General features: G+C 40.5%; 1 protein-coding gene across 1 annotated transcript in view; it reads left to right on the forward strand.

The window, feature by feature from the left end:
* Positions 1–20,812, forward strand: part of LOC125709591 (contactin-associated protein-like 5) — an 89,405-nt gene that overhangs the window by 23,000 nt on the left and 45,593 nt on the right. Inside the window, exons 2-3 of the mRNA XM_048978189.1 lie at positions 1,305–1,415; positions 4,190–4,383. Of these exons, the coding sequence (XP_048834146.1) occupies positions 1,305–1,415; positions 4,190–4,383 (305 nt within the window). The remainder of the gene's footprint in view (positions 1–1,304; positions 1,416–4,189; positions 4,384–20,812) is intronic.

A 20,812-nucleotide genomic window follows, 5' to 3' on the forward strand; every position in this document is an offset into this window, starting at 1 on the left:
CTAGTGCACATTTTGATGCATTAAGTCAAGATACATGCATATTTTCCATTAATCACTACATGTGCAGCTTCTGTAATGTACCATATCATAATAAATCTCAGGATGCAGGAGGTGGCTGGAAAACTCTAAATGCAAAAATGCATTAAGTACTTCATCAAGATCCCCAGCGACCCTGTACTAGATGAGCAGCTGGAAGTATCTGGATGGATGATCAAGATCATGAATTAAAATTTTAAATTGATGACAGCCAGTTTCCTCTTATATAATGGTTCAGACAGTTCATAGATGCATATTTTATTCATCATGATGATTTTACCATTAACATTAGTCACCATCTTCATAATGAATATCAAATGTATCCAGTAGTCATTGCTAAAGTATTTACTTTGAGTCCGCTTATATAGTTTACCAATAATACACTGTCAGGTCTATTTTTAGTGAAACTGATGAAGCCAATATTAAATTTCAGAGGAACTTGTGAAGGAAAAAAACAAGACAAAATGAAAACCAAGCAGAGTCCAAATATCTAGATGATGTGATACCATTGCTTCTGTGAGGACATTAAATTATAAATAACCTTTAAGCCTGATTTATTAACGTGCTAGAACGATATTATAAATTATGCAAAAATAATATAATATACCGTACTGTGCCTGAGACCTAGACACGTTATTTGCCTAACTATCTCCTTAAGATCCTTATATCAGTATAATCAGAAAGCCTCTTTACTTTCTGCCCATGCTCAGTCGTTACTGATAGCCTATCTGTAAAAGAATATTCTGTTGCTTTTTAAGCTGCCATTTTTACCTGCACAGGCAATATGCAGCAATATAATGAATGTCCACGAGGTTACATTAATTTTCTAGCGGTAGGCAAGACACTGGAGGTGTCTGCATCCCGCAGTGTGAGTTGTAGGTTAGTGAGTGTGAAATAAAAAAAATTTAAACATGCTACACCCAAGCTACACAACAAGCTACACCCCTGGTGGAGCACTAATGATGAAGAACGTAAGCCATCTCAGTTCAGACCTGATTGCTGTTCATATGACTGTGTAGCATGACCGACAGACAATGGCGTTAACTGTCTTAATAGGTATAGCATAGTGTTTAAAAAAGACTAATTCTGAGCATAGTGGATACTGAAGATTTTCAGGGACAGATTCTCCTTGAAAACAAAGAAAATTTATTACAGGCATGAACTAATTTATGGGTTGTGATGTGTGCATCGCTTGCTGTTGTTCTGTATTTCATCCCGGATCGGCGTGAACGTTCCGTCTCTAACTGCTTCTCCGTTCCTTCCCACAGATAATTGTGACAGCCCTCTTGTGTCCGTGCTGCCCCTGGCGTCTTTCGAGAGTTCATCGCACTCATCAGAAAACCACTCCCCGCGTTTCGCCAAACTCAACAGAAGAGATGGTTAGTATGACCAGCCACTCTCTGGTTTGATCTCTAAAAATGCATGTGGAGGGGGTGTTTTTGTTGTATTTTGATTTCTAAACACTATCTGGGAGTTAATATCTGGGAGTTAATATCTGGGAGTTAATATTTGGGAGTTGTGGACATAGTTTCTAGTAGGCCTGTCTCAGTCTCTGAGTTTTAGTGCAACACTCTGATGTTTCACCTCAGGGCCCTATGCAAAAGATCAGGGGCCCAACACAAAACCTCAGGGGCCCTACGCAAATATGTGGTTTGAGTGGTGTTAAACTGTTGATTATATCTGAGGAAATTGTAGCTGATGTCCTCTATGTTAGCTTAAGGACTCACCCAGGAGCATACATGTGTTTCCACAATAGGTGGGATATTAATATCACCTATACTGGAAACAATTACAGTACAGGCATGCTGGACTGCCTTTTGCGAAAACCACGACAAACCTTCATAAGTGGCATAACAGATATTCCCACACGCTGCAGCACGCAACCTGCTAATATTTGCATTCCTTTGTTTTACATTGTCAAATGAGATGATGAGAAAGAATCTTAATGAAATGTCCCAGGTCAGAGGCTTCACATTCAACTGAGTGGCAGATTACTTCCAATCAATCTACGCGATCCTGCCTGCTGAAAGCAACACAGGTGGAGAGAACAACCTCTCTTTCGAAATGTCTTCGGCATCCTTATACTAACTAAATCAGATTATTCTTATCCGCGACAAACGCCTGCCATTCCGGTGACGGATGAAGCCATCCCAGGCCACAGAGGTGCTTTGTAAATGGCACTCTCTCTGTGGAGGAAGTCCGGACTTGGTATTCAGTCCTTGCCCGTGTCTCGCCGCAGCTTTTCAGCCCCAAGCAGCTGAATAATGAGCCTCTCTGCCTGTGTTGCCCTCTTCCTCCAGCCGGAAGGCTGGCTGGCTCGGGCATTTGTTGTTAAAGCCACTGAAGGTATAGCAGCCCCCTCCAGATAGATTTTCCTCTCCTTTTTCAGATCGAGGGTGTGTCGGTCTTTGGCAGGTGCTACAAAGTTCTGACATGTTTGCTTTCCAACAAAAATTAATGTCTCCCCCCCTCCCAGAGAGCTAAACGCTTTAGGCGAACATGATTTATCCATTGTGGCAGTCTGATGTTTATAAAATACATATAATAAGGTTCAGCTGCCACCTATATGGTAAACCAGATGCAATCATTGACACTTTCAAATCTGCCGTGCACAATTAAACCGGTTTCGCAGGGTGAGTGGTCTACAAATGTGTTTTCATACCTTGCTGGAGAGTAAACTCTTCGCTAATATACTAAAATAATAAAGTAGAACACACCATCTGTTGGCAAACACACGCAGGTGTGAACGTACAGTAAGTATTACTGCCAGAATGATCTAAATTGAATGCGCAGTTGTTTTGTTGGCTTTTGGTCCCATATGAGGAATTTGCATATTTTCCGTCTTTTTTGACGACCAAGTATGAAGTATCAAATGGCAGCATTGTCAACGTGTTAATCCATCTCTGTCTATTGTTTGCATCCTGTTTTTGTATTATTTAGTTTTCAGCAAACTGCATGTTTCTGGTTATTTCCACATATCTAAATGTTTACTGACTGGTCCTAAATTAAAGAGGCAATTTTGTCCTCTGCGCTCCCATGTGACGTACTAGGTGACACTGATTAATACAGAGTACCTGGTTACTAAAGGCCTGTGATGGCCGGAGATGTGACGCAACCTCCCGCTCTACCGCACCTATTTAGCATGATGCAGTGAGGTCGGGCGGGAGGTCACGGAAAGTAGCTTTGCCGCGGGGAGATCGAACTCACAAATATAGCTATTTACACTCACTCAGCTTCCCCGCAGCGAGCAAGCTGGCTTCACAGAGATAAGCGATTACTGAAAACGGCGACAAAGAAAGTCTGTCACTGGCACGTCGAAGCCCCTCTGGATTGGAGACACCGTGTTATCGCTTGCTCTGTTTAGCGTGTACGGGAGACACACAATATAGACGTTTCTGGATTTGGGAAAATTTTCTTTTTAATACTAATTAGACATCAGGCTGATTTTGAATAGCATATCTGACCATGAAAACATGCTTATGGTGTGACTTGTAATGCAATAATACAATATAAAAGTCAGCTTCGTGGGAATCAGAATGAAAATGGAAAAAAAATGACAATGGAGAGAAAGCAAAAAAAAATAAACTGATTCTTTTTCCATTGGTATTTTTAAACCAGGGGTGGGGAACCTGATCCATGGAGAGCCGCTGTGGGTGGTGGGTGCGGGTTCTTGGGATGACCTCTCAATCGGCCAATAGCAGTGGGTCCCCAGAACTGGAGTTGAGAACCGTTGCTTTATTATTGGCTGATTGAGAAGCCATCCTAAAAACCCTCACCCACAGCGGCTCTCCATAGATTAGATTCGCCATCCTTGTTCAAAACTTTTAAAGCACAATATTGTGCCATGGTGCCAGTAATCAATTCATCCATCCATCTTCGACCTGCTTTTCTCGTTCTAATTGACAGTGAGCCTGAATCACATGCCAGGAAGGACAGGACACAAGGCAGGCGATACTTAGCATGTCACTTATTTTAAAAATGAGGCACCAAACACAGATCTCCAGTGTTTTATTGTGCAGTTTGCTTGTCTCTTGTGGATTCCTGCTCTCTGCTCAGCATCTCCCTCTGCAGAGCTGGGTCAGTGTCTCACGCTCATCCCGAGGGGGTGACGGAGGCTCTCTGAGAGGCTCATCTCGCCTTTCTCCTCTTACAGGAGGGGGAGGCTGGGCCCCGCAGCGGACAGACAGGAGCCAGTGGCTGCAGGTGGACCTACGGGACAGGATGGAGGTCACAGGCGTGGCCACACAGGGGTGCTACGGCAGCTCGGACTGGGTCACCAGCTACATGCTGCTGTTCAGCGACATGGGGAAGTCCTGGAAGCAGTACAGGCAGGAGGACGGGGTCGGGGTGGGTACCTCCTGTTCTGCCATAACTCCATCTACCTTTGATTCACCAAGAATTATCATTGATACTTCAGGGTACAGATTTAATTTGTGAAAGGGTTTAAATGATGGAAAATAGAAGCGAATTGATCTGAAAATGAGCATAGCTTGTATCTTTTGCCATCTTAAATTGAGAGTTCATTTCTAAAATCCCCTTTTTGATGCAGAATTCCTTTATAAGACTAGTGACCAAAGCTGAAATTCATTTATTTTCCGCAGTTTGAAGTTGTAGCAGCGGCCAGCAGCAGAATTTCTTAATCAATCTAAAAGAATCTGAGGTTATGTTTGTATAGACAGTTATGTACATGCAGGCACAGCCAATCAGAATACATGCAAGATGCCTGAGGCCTGATTGGAGTGTTGTTACCTAGCGATGTGCAGATGTTCTGTGTGCTGATTGACTCTCCTTCCGGTAACATATGCACTGTGACATCAAAGGCAGGCCAACGCAGTTCTAAGGAGAACTATTTGAGTCACACTATTTGAGCATTGCTTGCAAACATTATATTAAAAAAAATAACTGCGTCATGTACAGCCATGAATGAAAAGATATGATTTTGTGCACGTGAGCATATTCATATTACAGACAGAGCAAAGCACACTCTACAGGTGCATGTACTTAGGCCATATTTTTTGGTGCGGTTCCAATGCAGGGCATCTGTATGAAATGTGAAATATCTGCAGGGTATAGACAAGGGCCCAGAGGAACCTTCGAGATTAATGCTGAACAGCTTAGGGGAGGCTCACGTCCTCTTTGAAATGGAAAATACTGTCACGGTCATCATCCTTGTACTCTCTGTCCTCTCAACCTCTGTTACAATCAGGTAACCTGGATCTCCTTTCCCAACAAAGGTCGCACGTGGACGTCTACAGTGCAGCCAGACCTTCAGCGCGCTGCTCCTATCCGCTCATTGAGATGCGTAGCCACATTGCGTTCAGACGCGCCTGAGCCTCAAGTGTTCTATAATTGGCGTTAGTCAGCGGTGCTAGCAGGTGCGTTTTAGGACAGACGCCCCGCTACGCTTTGTGTAAATGCCTCAATATTCATGACGGTAGCCAAAGAATATTAAACAGGAGCTACAGTGTCTGAATGCCTCCTGTGCCGAATCCCCCTAAGAATCGCATTCATAAAGAATCTCTGTGATAGTCGGTGTGGCTAACGGCACCAACCCCCCCCTCCCCCGAAACTCGCCCACTGTCCGTAAGAGGAGGCAGGAGTGGCGACTGCGTGTGGCATTTCCATCAAAAAGGACGCGCCCCGAGGCATTGTGTTTCTTCTCTTTGGCCACAGTTTATCAACACTGTACGCAGTATCAGGTTTAAACATTTCCCCCAGACAAGTAATCCGCCCATTCAGAATGGAGGATTCCGGCATTTCAGCAGTCAGGGGGTCTTGGAAAAGGCAGCAAACGCTCTGTAGCTGACTCGGGCACATTTTAATCCCTCTCCTGCAGCGAAAACTGCTCTGTCAGTTATTGTAGGATGCTTTGTTAGCATGTGTACATAACTGAATCATGGGAAAAAAAAAACCTTGTTTATTCCTTCAGCTCCTGGCATGTGTGTGAACGTCCCATGTGCCAGCATGAAGCCTTAACTGGTGAGATACAGTACCAGTGAAATTATCACCCGAAATGAAAATGCCCCAGTTTGTAGTTTATAGTTTTGCTTCTTTCACAGGACAGGAGTTAATGACACAAGAATCTCCAAGAAACTGTCGAGCTGCACTCTTAGAGTGTAATTACTGGTGCTGAACATACAAATAGAATGATTAATGGCAGATCCTGTATTCAATTACTTTATTCATTTCTCATCTACACACGCTTACATAAGCCTTTTAGGTAAAACTGCAGGCGTCGGAGGCTCAGAGTTAAAAACATAGATTCAGGCCTCTTATTAATGCTCTTAATAGCTAAGTAAACAAATATTCTCTCCGTATTAAGTTAAACCAGCATTACATATTTTAAGTGCTTTTCACTCCATAATTCAAGTTTGAAATGTAGTGAAAACAAACACTTTCATCCTATGTTCGTTTACTTTGATTGTCGTTAATAAGGTGAAGGTCACAATAACATGTGGCATTATAATTATCGTTCTTGTTGTTGCAGAACTTTTCCAAAGCAGTTTTTCAGTTAGTCAACCATCATTCAATTAATGTTAAGTATGTCACTCAAACCTACGACACCGGTCTGCTTCCCGGGACCAGGAGAGTCCACGTCTCTGCATGTTTGTGCTCCATAGTCTAATGACCTAGCTATGGTTTAGGTGCATTGGTAGCGATTTTAAACTTCACGGATTAATACAGTTGCATCTTATTGCCTTAAACAGTCAGTGTGTTTGTCCATTGTATTTGCCCCCCCCCCCACACACACACAATTTATTTTGCATGCAGAAAAGCAGAGAACGTAAGGATGGTGTTGGTGTTCTTCACAAAATCATCACACATAGACAGACTATTTCCCAAAATGAGTATGGCACAAAAGACACCCAATGTGCTCCAACCAGAAACATGTTTGTCTCCTGAACAGAGGTGCTTTTAGCTTGTTTGGTGCCCTCGCCCCCCCACCAACAAAAATTGGGTGTCCATCTCCCACCCTTTGCCCCACCACCAACATAAAAAGCACCATTTGACAATAACTGTAATTTTTATTAACATATCTTTGAAAAGGGCTGTGCAGAGACTTTTTGAGGGATGGCTAAGTCAAAACTAAAAAGCACAGAAAGGGCACTCAATGCCCCTAACGATGGCACATTTCATATTTCAGGCTATGGGGGCAGGTGTTCAGGGCCCCCCAGCACCCACCCTGCACGAGCCTGTTTTGGAACAATAGATCATAAAAAAAGCTTAAAACTGAATAAATACAAAAAAGTTCATAAATATTAAAAAAGAAGCAACAAAGAAAAATAGAACCAAACTGCAGTATATAAAGAGAAAAGTAATAAAAAAAGAATCGTTACCCGATTGGCTGAAAAACAAACTAGTGTCATGCTGGCCTGTTTCATTACATGCATAATATCATATTCATATGGACATGAAATATCTGCTTTCCTTTATCTTTTGCACGTTTCTCCTCCTCCTCTTTCCCTTCTTTCTAAACTGGGCACCTGATGGCTCAGACCTTTTATTTTCCATTTGTGTTAATTTTGCACTCGAGCTTCATTACGTCAACCGTCCTCCAACACTGTCATCCAAGAGTCAAAACTGAACAAATTCACCTTGGGGGTGTGCAGACTGGCGCTATATTATTCTGAAGGATTTCACATAAACCAGAAAAATGCAACAATATGTCTGTAAAACTGTATATTCACAGTACTACGAATGAATTGTGGTTTATATAGTAGCATTTCAGAGTGTGACTGATTGTGTTAATTGCATTAGTACTGTATAAAGTTAGTGGTGTGTTATTTGATAGATTCCCACTCCCCCCACCTGAGGCTTCCAATGCGTGACCTGACGTCAGCCCAGCCCCACAGCCCTCGCCATCTCATGCTTCTGAGTGGTAGCTGTCTAGCTCACAAACAATCAGCGTGACCCAAGGTGACATGATATCATTGATGTGACATGCAAATTAGCAATAGAAATCCGATCATGCCAATGACTCCATTCTGATTTTTTTTTGTGTCACTGCCCTGTGCCACCCCTGGCAAGATGCCACCCTAGGTGGCTGCCCATGTCACCCAAACCTAAATCCACCAGTTCTTCTGGCGCCATGAACATCGGTGCTATTTATGACGCACAGTTGATTCTCATTTGGAGTAGTAATCAGCAGGATTTATAAGTAGGCCGGCTGAAGTAAGGACAGTGAACAATACTGGGGAGTAGATCATCTGAAGGTAGCCATTCATTACCTTCAGTTCCCAATTCATCATTCTGAATTTGTATTTTATACGCCAAAGGTTTTGTTTTTCACACCGATGCGATGAGCTCATCCCCACACCACTGAGGAACGTAGTGTCCCTGGGTTTCCAAAAATACATTTATAATATATAAATAAAGCATTATAACAGGGTCTCAGCAAGCCTTTAACGTCTGTGGGCATCTGCCAAACTGTTTAGTGTTTTAGCACTATTATTGATTAACCACGATTGGTCCATAATTCCATTCACACAATCCACGGAAGATCTGACCCTCCCACCTCTGCGTTAGCCGCGAGGCTAACTTTGATAGCTTTTATGGCGCATTGTGTGCATAGGTGCATGTTAGCCAGCACTGTCATTTCTCTGTGTCCTGGAGTGTAAATGCCGTGATTGAAACCCGTTCTTCCTCCGGCCAGGAATGCTGCGCTGCGCAGCTGAGCAAGCACTTCTGTTTGTCAGCCTCTGTTTAAGGAGGTTCACCTCAGTGGGTCATGGCTGCTGTGCAATGAACACACTTGTCCTACAACCGGCCCGTGCTCCTCTGTGAACTGACCTGCTCAACATTCATTGGCTGCCTGCCCAGAGATTTACAGGGCCACTGCTTTGACCCTGCCCCTGGTATTGTGAGCGTTCCGAGGTAGAGAGCCGTTGAATTGGGACCTCACAGACCAGGCATTTTTCCCTGTTGGATCCTCATATACTGTGTGCTTATGGGGAAATAGTATTTGATTTATTGGATAAATTCAGAGCAGAGCATGCCTTCCACTGCCCTTAGGAAACTCTTGCCCATGCACATTATCCATAAAAGACTTATGGCAGATGGTGAGGTTGTGTGGCCAGTCGGGGGTGGGGGGGGGGGGGGGGGATGGGATCATGGGAGATCATAGATGACAGAAGTTAAGACCTCCTGAAGAATGAGACACCCCGTCTTCCCTGCCCATTCTCATGGACACACAACCTCGGGATATCTCTGTCCTTGTATACAAGCCACATGGAATTGTAGCACACGTTTACTCTGGGGGATAGAAAAGGTTCAAAACATGCTCTCCGGAGAGAAGAACACTCTCCTTGAGAAGGGCATTATCTTCGCAGTACAGCTGAAAGCATTTCCATGATGAGTTCGGTGTGAGATAGTGGCCTTTCATTTAGCTTAATCCTTCATGATGAGACATCTTATTGGGTTCACCCAGCGTCACTTCTTGTAGTTTGTCTAAAAAGTGGCTTAGCACACAAACTTTTTAAGATCTCCAAGATGCGGTTTTTCAGCAGGATGTTATACTGTAATGAACACTTTGGCCGGAGACGATTTTGTCCTCAGGATTTGCACTTCAAACCTGTCAGTTCACCAACCTGAATGTTCTCCATGATATACTTTCGATAAATATTAAAACAGACATTCTATGACATGACATGGCACACTGCTGATTGGTTCAGGAATATTTGATTGAATAATATTTACTTCTCTAATATTTACTTCTTTTTATATCGATGTTGCTTTTGTTTCCTTTTTTATTGATCAGTTTGTTTGTATTGGAGAGCTAAATAAGCAATCCAAAACCTGCATGCTTTCCTTTGAACATCTTCTCACTTGTTGAGTGTTGTGAGCACTTCAGCACAGCATAATTGCTTCACTGACTGAATACTAGCCAATCGGTTGCCCCTGTTTCAGCATACTTACCATTCCCCGCCAGTGCTAACTGATGCTGTTCCCAGAACCATTCTTTTAAACTAAATAAGTCCTTTCACTGGATTGGTGAGATAGTCATTATGTTTAACATCACTTGATCACATAGAGGAGGAGAACAATGTTATGAATGAATAAAATCAAATTCGATTTGTATTTGTAGTTACATATTTGTAATAGCTAAAATTGCCTTACTTGTGTTTATGTTTGACTGATTTTTATTTAAATTGTTAAAAAATGTAAAGAATGTTTATTCATGTTAATTTAGGCTAATAATAGCAAATAAAATGAAATAGCAAATGCTAAGATGAAATAATGCATATTTGAAAAGTAACTATGCGACTGTAAATCTTTTGGTTGGTATTCATTACAAATACTTTTTGCTGTGACTAGCACAGATTTTGCTAAGTTAAAATGGATAAGCAATGACAGGTGTAGCTCACAGCTTCATTAAAACACTTATGTGTTTTTTATCCTGCAACACAAAGTCGGTATAAACCACATGCTGCCAGGCCCAGGCTGTGGAACCCTGCAGCCTGCAGAATGTGCTCTTCCTACCTGCAGAGAAATTAAGGCAGATTTTCTCTGAATATCTCCCAGCTGGACTAAGACATTCTGCTTGTCTTTTTTTTCCTTTCTTTTTTTCCATTGGATGGACTTAAAAGCAAAGACATAAGCAATATAACACTATGATTTTCAAGGTTGGCATTTCAATGGGGGTTTCAAAAGTGGAGGGAGAGCATGGAAGAGGTGTCTGAAAGGAAAGGGAGGGTTTGGACAAAGGTGTGCAATAAATATGAATGTAGTCAATTCTGATACATTTACAAAGCAAACTGGATTTAAGATATTCTTGCTATAAGTGTATATATATATATATATATACAGTAGCTGCTTTGAAAGCAGCCATATATTTTGATTAACTTGCTGACCTACTTCTTCTTTGCAAAGCTGTGTTCCTATTGGCTGCCATTGGTGCAGAGAGGGCCTTAGCTAATATATTGGTTAGCCCTAGTTGGAATCGCAGAGAAGGAGCATTTCAGAACTGACAGAGACACGTTGATTATGTGCTCAGAGCGAAGGCCGAGCTGATTCTGTGTGAGCCTTACGAGACATAACGGAACACGCCGGACTTTTATCACGCCAGGGGTGGCGTCTGGCATTGTGCTACATTTCAGCATAAAGAGGAGTGCTGTATGTTTTTAGCGTAAAATGGAGAACTGCTGCTGGTTCTCACAATTTCCTGACCTTTTAGTGCATTGATTATTTTTAAAAATGCTGGTATTATTTATAACGTGACAAAATTGCTTCAACCAGCTGACATGCAGAAAAAGAAAAAAAATGAGATGGACATTTTTGTTGTACCTTCTAAACAGTACCTGGAATTCATCTGTTTTCCATAACGTAGAGTTTGGAGGGAAACATTATTCCAGGAAGTGTCAAACAGCGAATACCGATGATGTGTGTGGTACTGGGCTCTGCGAGGAGACCAGAGTACTTACGGTGAATTAGAATTTTGGTTAAAATTATGCTTAGAATTGCAATGCTTTTATTCACCAGTTAAAAGTATAAAGAATTTATTTACTGTATATGTAGGCACACAATTAAACATACAATTAAAACAAATGTAAAATAATTTATAAATAATAATAAAAATACATAAATTATATAATAAAAAATACATAGAGACGGAAATACAAATAAGTATCCGCAAATACTAAACATGTAGATGTATCAGCAAAGGTCATGGTGCCTGAGGTCATATACCTGACAGGGCAGTATTCAGTGGAACAGGCATGAAACATAGACACATGTTTACAGTTTGTGCATTTTTATAATCTCTCATTCAGAAATGCAGCTCTCCCCTTAACTATTATCTGGTCCAGTTATTCCCATAACATTAGAAACAGATGCAGGAAATGTCCCTCCCAAGGTCCACATGAGACACTGACCCACTCTAGCACTCTAGTTCCCCCCCCCAGGCTACAGGATTATTTTAGCGATTTCTATATAATCTTGACAGATATACTTTCCCCTGACAGTGAAATTCCCCATGTGCGTGAACATACTTGGCCAATAAACCTCATTCTGATAATCTGTGAAAAATCACACACACACACACACACACACACACACACACACATATATATATATATATATATATATATATATATATATATATATATGTTCTCTTTTTAATGTTCTTTTTTCATTTACTATATACAGTACACACACACACACACACACACACACACCTTGTCACGCCTCCTCATCACTCTCCTGCTCTCACTCACATCAGGAAGAAGAATCATCTTCTCCTTACCATCGTACAGGCTGTACATCTCCTACCCCTATACAGTATGATTCAGCCCACATTCGGCCGCTACCTCGACTGACAAACCCAGCAAATACTTCTTCCACTCTAATAACCTCTCACTATTACCTTTCCATAGCCACTGAAAACAAGACATCATCTTAACCTTATCCTTTAAGTAAAATATCTTTTTAGCTTCTGACTCACCAAACCCCTAAATGTGATTCGTTTTAAACTGTCCTGTCTATGCCCAGCCCATCAAGTACATCATTCATTAATCGCACAACAGAAGAGACCAACCAGAAATACACCAGTTCCCATTTGTTGCAGTACAGTCACCCTCCCAGGTGGCATATAAGCTACGTTGCCAGGGTCTCTGAAATCCCCCTGGATTTATGCATTGTTCCTGCCTTGAACACAGCATCAGAACCTCTGGGCCTGGCTGGCTTCCACCCTTGTGTCTGCAGTGCTTCTTCAGAATCCGGCATGTACAGTATGGATGTACTGTATTGCTTTTCTTACACTTTTTGCATGGGTCTTTAAAACTGCTAAATTGTGCATCCTATTTTTTGAGTTTATAACTGGAATTATCAACCCTTGTCAGAAATGTCTTTCCTACACAGGGAACTTAAATATGTAGTTTGCTTATATGCAGAGATGTTTGCTTGTACTTCCAGTTTTGCCCCCTTCCTCCGATCTGTTGTAGAGTTTATGCAAAGTGAAGCTCTTTCTCTTTGTAACATGGCTCATAGTTAATTCAGAAAATTATGGTTTCTCCTTAAACATGGGTCGTGTAAATTGTGTAATAACTATCTTTTGCCATTTACTAATTAAGAAAATCAGTTCATTGTGGAAAAATGACAAAACATTGCATAGAAAGGACTCGTGTCTTCACCCTTTAGGTTAAAGTTAACACGGCAAGGATATGGTTAAGGCTACAAGTAGTGAATCCATAAACCAGACATAAGGCTCATCGCATTCTTGCTCTGAGCAGAGTTTGTAAGTGCAGTCCTGTCTGATTGTCATAAATGTGATTGCTGCAATCTTGGCAATCTTCATATATCTTAAAGTGACTCATTGCCCGTGGATTTAAATTTACCTTCATGGTAAAGCAGCTCTGATGGAAATCTGACAGTAAAATTTACTGCAGCTTCAGGGCTATCATTCTAGGGGCCTGTGAATGCACATTTTCAGAAGCAAACGTCAATGTGGCTTCATATTAGATGGTAGACAGTTTCTTCGCAAATGAGGTTCCCTTTTATCATGTTTCTTCAATCAGTCTTCCCCAGAGCCTCTTCCAGTTACAACTAATATGTCTATTTGCATTTTTTTTTACATGAGAATACAGAATTTTGCCCTCTCTAAAGCAGTCGTTAAGACAGTGATCGCAAACTTGTCTTTTGATTTCCTTTCTTGTACAGCTGTTTCCCTACGTCAGCGTGGTTGTTTTTCCGGCTTCTTTGCCATGCTAAACATATTTACTCATCACTGGGGTATACCGCTAAAGAGTCAAACTCTCTCCTGGGAAAGAGCTGAAGCATGATGCACCGCTGAGGATCGAGAGGAAGGGAAACTAAACACTCTTAATGAATGGTACTCTCCAGCTACTCAGCCCAGACAGGAATGGCAGTAACCACGTCAGCGCGGAGCCCGATCTGCATGAATGGTACCTAAGCAGGGTCCAGTGGGAGAGGAGCTGGGCTCAAAGGTCCTGACAGCACACACTTTGGCAAGACAATGGGAGGTGCATTTCAAGGATGTGTTTTGTCATTTTGTCTCCCACCTGGAGAAAGTGAGTCACGGTGGGTGCGAACGTTCCCTTGGTGTGCTGGGAAACCGATCCGCCACCAGAGATGCCAGCTGCCAGTTTAGTGATGCAACTTGATGTGATGCTTGCCTAATGTGACCACTTCTGTCTGGCAGGTATCTCAGAAACTTCAGCTGTTACTATACTATTATTTTTGCATACACCTTATGAATCCGTATGGTTTGTTACTTCTCTGTGGTAATATATCCAGCATTGAACATGTATCAGAAGGAAATGTTTGTATATAAACAGCTTATTTGTGACTTATCTCTGTGCCGCTAGTCCCTGTCTGGATTCTCTCTGCTTAAGTATAGTAGAAATATTTTTTTTTCCTTCTCATGCCTGATACTACCGTACTAGTAAAAGTTGATACTGCTTGTGTAAAAGTGTTGGGGGTTCTGCTTCAGTAGGAATTATGGGAAAGTCTGCTTGGGTAGAAGTTACCAGGGAGTCTGAGTAGAAGTTACCGGAGAGTCTGAGTAGAAGTTACCGGAGAGTAGGGGTGGGTAATCTTCCCAAAAAAAAAAAAAAAAAATTGTAATCTTTATAATACACAATTGAGATCCACAATCTGAACTGCAATCTTTATTCTTAATTTTGAAATGTGCTGTCAAGAATATTCAGACTTGAACAAGCTTAGGAACTTACCTGTGGTATTTATGGTGGTAATGAAATCCTGGGTTAAACTTTATTTTAAATATTATATGAAGTACTGCTGGATGTTTCCTTTTATGGTGGTTGAGTTATTGTATTACTGCTGGAAGTGGCAACTGCACCCCGACAACGTTTACAGATCATTTTGCTTTGTAAAATATCTGACTCTCCATGGTTAATTTGTACCAACTCAGAATGGGATATTAAGCTACATGTTCTGATTTTGGATTCTTTGTGCTCTCTGTTTATTAAAAGTTCTGTATAGCACTTGTTTATGATTTGAGTACCACAGTCACAGTAATGACCGCATAAGTCCCTTCAGTTCAAAGAGAACCAAAGCAATAAGGGATAACAAAATGCCACGTGACTAGATAGCAGCAATTTCAACTGATAGAAATATAAATTAAAATATCAGATATGGGATATTTAGGTAATAGTGTGGATCCAAAAAGTGGAAACAGATGACAGAAGTGAACACTTAAAATGACAAGAAAAGTTAGTGGGATCATTAACACTAATTCTCGTTAAACAATAAAGCAACCCCTGTAGTTTGCTTATATATAGACAATATAGTTTGCCATAAAATGGCAGGATGAACAGGATTGGGCAGTTCCTGAAAATATTATGCGGCGCAGACAAACCTGTTATGGTGGGGCATCACCAAAGAGTGATGATTCGTGTCAAAATCTTTTATTTAACACGATAGAGAAAACAAGTGAGGACCAGAAAATCAACGGGCCACAAGGGGTCAAAAAGAAAAACGTAAAATAAGAATTAACAGCTCTGGCCCCTCTGCACCGTATCCCATGATGCAACTTGACGGCCACCTAAACACCTTCCACAATCAACAAACCAAAAGTATCTAAAACATGATTAACTAAAAGGGTGAAAATGAAGACAAAATGCAAATTATAAAATGCCAATTAATACAGTTGTTTTTAGAAAAATGTAAAGAATTTGTTTATAGAATCAGTTTACACTTTATTAATCATAAAGCATTCTACTTAAAACAGGGGTTTCAATAATATATACCAACACTTGTTACAAAGTAAGGTTTATTACCGTTTAGCCAAACTACTGCTCGTCTCAGCAGCAAATAAAACAAATAACAAATAAAGAAAAACAAAATTGCAAAAATATCTTTTACATATACAGATAGCAAACAAATTGCTAATACATGAAAACATATACCGATGATGCTATCAAAGGGTGAGCAAACGCAGGATTGAGAAGGTAGAAGAGACACCAAAATACTCATTACTTGCTCGACTATCACGTGACTAGTGTAACTTTTCATGGACCTTTCCCAATAACCGTGAAAACACAACACTAACTGCAGTAAACTGACTACAAAGAAAATGAATATTAAAATCAAACAGCTAAGACACGTGGGGACCGAGGAAAGAGCATGACACTAAATTGTGAAGGAACCAACACATAGAAACAACTACAATGACCAACTAAGGAACAAAGCAAAGGCCGACACTTACACGCAGGTGTGGGCTACTCTGCGCTAGGGACAACGAGGAGCAGGTGAGGTCAATTAACAGATACAGAAAATATAGAAACACTAAGGGATATGAAACAAGGAAAACTGAACAAAGAGGGAACAGGGAACAAAAAAAACAAAGAATTAACTGAAATATACAAACTAAGAAAACACAATATAGCAAATGTTAAATAACTAGTTGAGGCTGACGACTGGTCACAAACTGACCACCGGCCGTCCTCAAACACCCAACAAAAGGGGAATCGGGATGCTGGCCAACCACTTAGCCCAATAAGCTACATGGCAGCTCTAGGGTTGAGGCAACACATTAGGGAGACACCAAAGTCAAAGGCACATGGGACATGGCTGCATGTGCACCAATCCTGGCAGGATCAGCTGGTCACACCTTAGTTCCCTGTGAGGTAACTGTATCAGCAGGGCAGATGAGGAAGTATACAACAGATTAGATCACGACACATGTTATTTCTGGGCAGGTTTGGAAGTAGTAATAGGAGCACACAAAAGATCACGCACAATTCGCATGAGAAGTAGAGCCGATCAATCACCATATGAAATCATCTGAAATCATTTGAGTAGAACTTACTGTACAGTCTGTTTGAGTAGAAGTTTTCAGAGAGTCTGTTTGAGTAGTTTTCTTTCATGTCCTCTGGTTCATTTTCACAGCTTTGGATTGGGTTATCCCTGGTGCTGCAAACTGAAATTGCTGCCTATATTGTTTTGGGACTTGGCCCATGAAGTCAAACACACAGAGTAGTCATGGGCATCTAATGGTAGAAACCGATTTAAGTTTATTTAAGTCAGATTGAAAGCCATGCTTCTCCAGGGAAGCTGAAAAATTACAAAATGGCACTTAAAACATTTTTTGGGACTACAGTAAAGCTTTCATGAAAGGGGAAGTGGGAATACAATATTTAATTGTGGCATCAAACAAAGGTCAGACAGAAGACCAGACAAATCGAATATGTCTAGTAATGGAATTTTAAATGATGAAATATTGATGGCTCTGCTCAGGTCTGTCAGGTGATATGATTAAAATGGCTTTGAGTATTTAAATTAATGAGTTACGAATCTAGTATTTAATGCAGCAGTCACTGAACATGTCTGTGGGCCAATATAACGTGGACACACTCATAGGAGTTGAAAAACATTTATTCTAATCCAGACATAAAAGGCATGTCTTAAATTGTTGTATATCAACAGTCATGCCAAAGGGGAACAACTTGCAATGGTTTAGTATTGCCTGTGGAAATCAGACTGCTGCCTCAGAGATTTGCAATGAATGAGAGAATATTAATTTGTGGACTGTGCTTCTGCGTGTTGTCATTGTCGATAGCATCAGAATATTGCCTGAGGGAAGGCCACTTAATCCACGTGACAGAGTTTTAAAGACTTTTAAAGGCAAACGAGATGCAACATATTGACTCCATGAAATCTATTTGCTCTGTCTGCATTTTTGCCTTGATCTCGCTATGTGGAATTAGCGATAACAACACTGATAACTTACTGATTGTAAGATTAAAATATTTGGCTTCATATGCTGAGCCAGGGAATACTCAGGCAAATCTCATACAGAAATTTACAGCATACAGATTGGTTATTGGATGGCTTCAGGGCATGTTTAGCTAGGGGAGAGTCAAGTTGCACAAATCTCTCATCTACAAGAGTACTTCAAATGCATTTGCTTACAGATCTGCAAAAATCATGTATAATTTGCTTATCAGTACAGGCAGTCCTTGACTGACGCAAGTAATCCATTCCACAAACCCTTACGTAAGTTGAATTAGACTTTAGTAGGATTTACCTTCCCATACCGTTCAGGATAGTTTGCAAAAAACAAGGAGTTTTTTTTGTTTGCGCTTCCATACGTGCATGTATTTCATATTTTTTTGCATAAATCCAGATGCAGTTTCGCAGAAGTCGAGCGCCGTCTGAATTTTGGTTGTATGTAAACACTGTAATGTGATGATTAGGTCCTGTGCATAATATGAGTAACTGTTAGGGGCTCGGCACAAAGCTGGCAGTGTTTTTGTGGTCAGTCTGTGTACACATTACCTAATAATGCTTGCTTTGAACATGAGTTTCTAAAGCGGGTAGTGTGTAAGAAGGTGGTCATCGTGACAGCCTAATAAAAGGTGTATTGCATCTTTCTGCCAGCATCTCCTTTCAGGGTCTTATAAATCCCTCCACTCTTTGATTAATGACCCTTCAGGGCATTGGGTACCTTATACACAAGTGATACAGCAAATTTTTATTCAGTCTTTTATATTTATAATTTTCTGTGGCAGATATATCTAGGTTCTTTTCTTCCACTTTTTCTCATTGGCCTGTTTGATATATTGATGAGTTGGGGTCAGGGGGTACAAAGTAGGAGCTCTAACCCTTGACGTATCATCAAATTCGTTGAGGATGGGGTGTTTTTAGAGGTTACTGAGCATTAACAAGTAACAAAAACTGGGGCAAACTCTTATCAGTACACCAGATGTATATATATTTTTTTATCCTTTTTGAGCATATTCGTGTATGATTACCAATAGTTCATCTTTGCCAGCAGTGACATCATTACCAAATGTATCACTCTATCCACAGTATGTACCTTTCAGGCCCTAATCCTTTACACAAAAGAGACAATCATCCATATCACAGTTTCACATTTTTGAAAGGCTGCTCTGAGCATTTTAAAGAATGTGACTTTAGTAAGGAAATTCGAATGGTCTCAGAAAGGCAGAGGTCTACTACTCGATATAACTCAAGAAGAGTAGAGGAAGCACAGTATCCCTATAGTATTCCTATAGTAGATACATGAGAAAACTATAGTATCGTCATGCTCACATAATGACTGTAGTTAGCCGACCAGCCCTGATATTAGCCACACTGTAGTCGCGTCACGCGGACTTAGGCAAATGGAGAGAGACATCAAGTATATGAGCCTGCAGTGGGAGGACTTCCAAAGGACTTTCTGGGGATGTTAGGGCAGATGTGGCCTGGATGTGAGCTGGCTTCAACTGCACTATACAAAACAAGCATTACGGCATTCTGGGAATAAAATGGATTCTAAAATTTCAAATAGATTTGATTCTTATGAATATAATAAGAAAATGCCTTAATTATTCCAAGGGATGATAAAGGATTTGTACTACTTTAAGGGGAAAAGAGGCAAATAAACTAGAGCAAAGAATGGTAAGACATTATTCGTACAGTAATATTTCAGAAAGTGATGCTAGGCTGTGATTATTCTTAGCAAAGCTTAGACACATTAATATTATTTGGAGTTTGCTTTTTGCAAAACTTGCAAAAAAAAAAAAAAAAACATCTGATGGAAATTTTTAAGGATGTCAGCTTTCCCAAAGAGATGGAACAGGTCTAAACAATATTAGTTTGTCTAGTTTTTTTCTGACTATTTGTCTAGCTATTTGTTTGAATTATGCCTCTGGTAGGTTAAATTTGATATGTGGGTAAATATAGTAATGATATAGTATAAAAATATTATACTATTGTATACCTTATGATAAAGGATGTAATGTTTCAAAGATGGAAAGTTAAGAACATGGTCCAGAGACTACAAATCCAGATGAAGATTTTGTTTTAACCAACTAGTTGAGTATCCTGTGACTGTGACTCTTTACACTGAACTGGTTGGTTGAAACTAAATCTTGGTCTGGATTTGTACTCTCTGGACCTGAAATCGCCTCCTCTGTACCATTTATTAATTTGTGAAGATGTTCTGTAGTGTATTATTCATAGCAACATGGTTTTACATTTTACTCATCTATTTCAAAAAACTTACAATAGAGGGAAGGCTTACAATTTATGTGTGTTCCGGAGGAGCCCACAACATTTGCAGTGTTAGCACAATGATCTACTTGTTAAGCTAGAGGGGCTGGGTTTCTGTCAGGACACTAAATGCATCCCACATTTTTTTCCCACCTCTTTTGTGGCAATATATCATAGCGTTCCGATGTGATGTACGATGCCATGCAGAAGTGTTTGATGGCTATAATATTTCATCTTTGGATATCATGATTATTTATGACTGAAGCCACATAAATAAAACTGCCAAAAATAATATGAATGAAACTTAGGAAAAAAATATATGAGTGCCGAGTGGATGTACTGGAAAAGCCCACACTGTGTTATGGTTGCCTTTGGGGTTTGTTAAGATGGCGGACTTGAGTCAGCGGTCCAGCAGTGCCTGAAGATTGGGACATCCAGCTCATTAAAGTCATTAACTACAGTACTGCTTGTATATACTGTATATTACATATTGAGTGTAATATTTATACATAAATGAAATGTTTACTTTCACTGTTAGGAAAACAAAACTTATTTTACCGTAGTTCTTCTTAATAGTGTGTGACTCGTTCTGAAGCTATTAGGAAACTTAGCTAAAGTCCAGGAACTGGAGCTACTAAGTGAGCAAAGCAAGTGGTGGCGTCTATTGGGGATGTAACAGCAATCCAACACAGTTAGTGTACGGATCCGGTTAGTTAAAATAGTTGCATTGCTCCTTTTAGGTTGAGTTGCCATTTACATTAGCTTTGTAGAATTAGTCTAGGGCATCGATAGGATCATTTGC

The sequence above is a fragment of the Brienomyrus brachyistius genome, chromosome 16 (genome assembly GCF_023856365.1).
Source record: "Brienomyrus brachyistius isolate T26 chromosome 16, BBRACH_0.4, whole genome shotgun sequence".
Lineage (NCBI taxonomy): Eukaryota > Metazoa > Chordata > Actinopteri > Osteoglossiformes > Mormyridae > Brienomyrus > Brienomyrus brachyistius.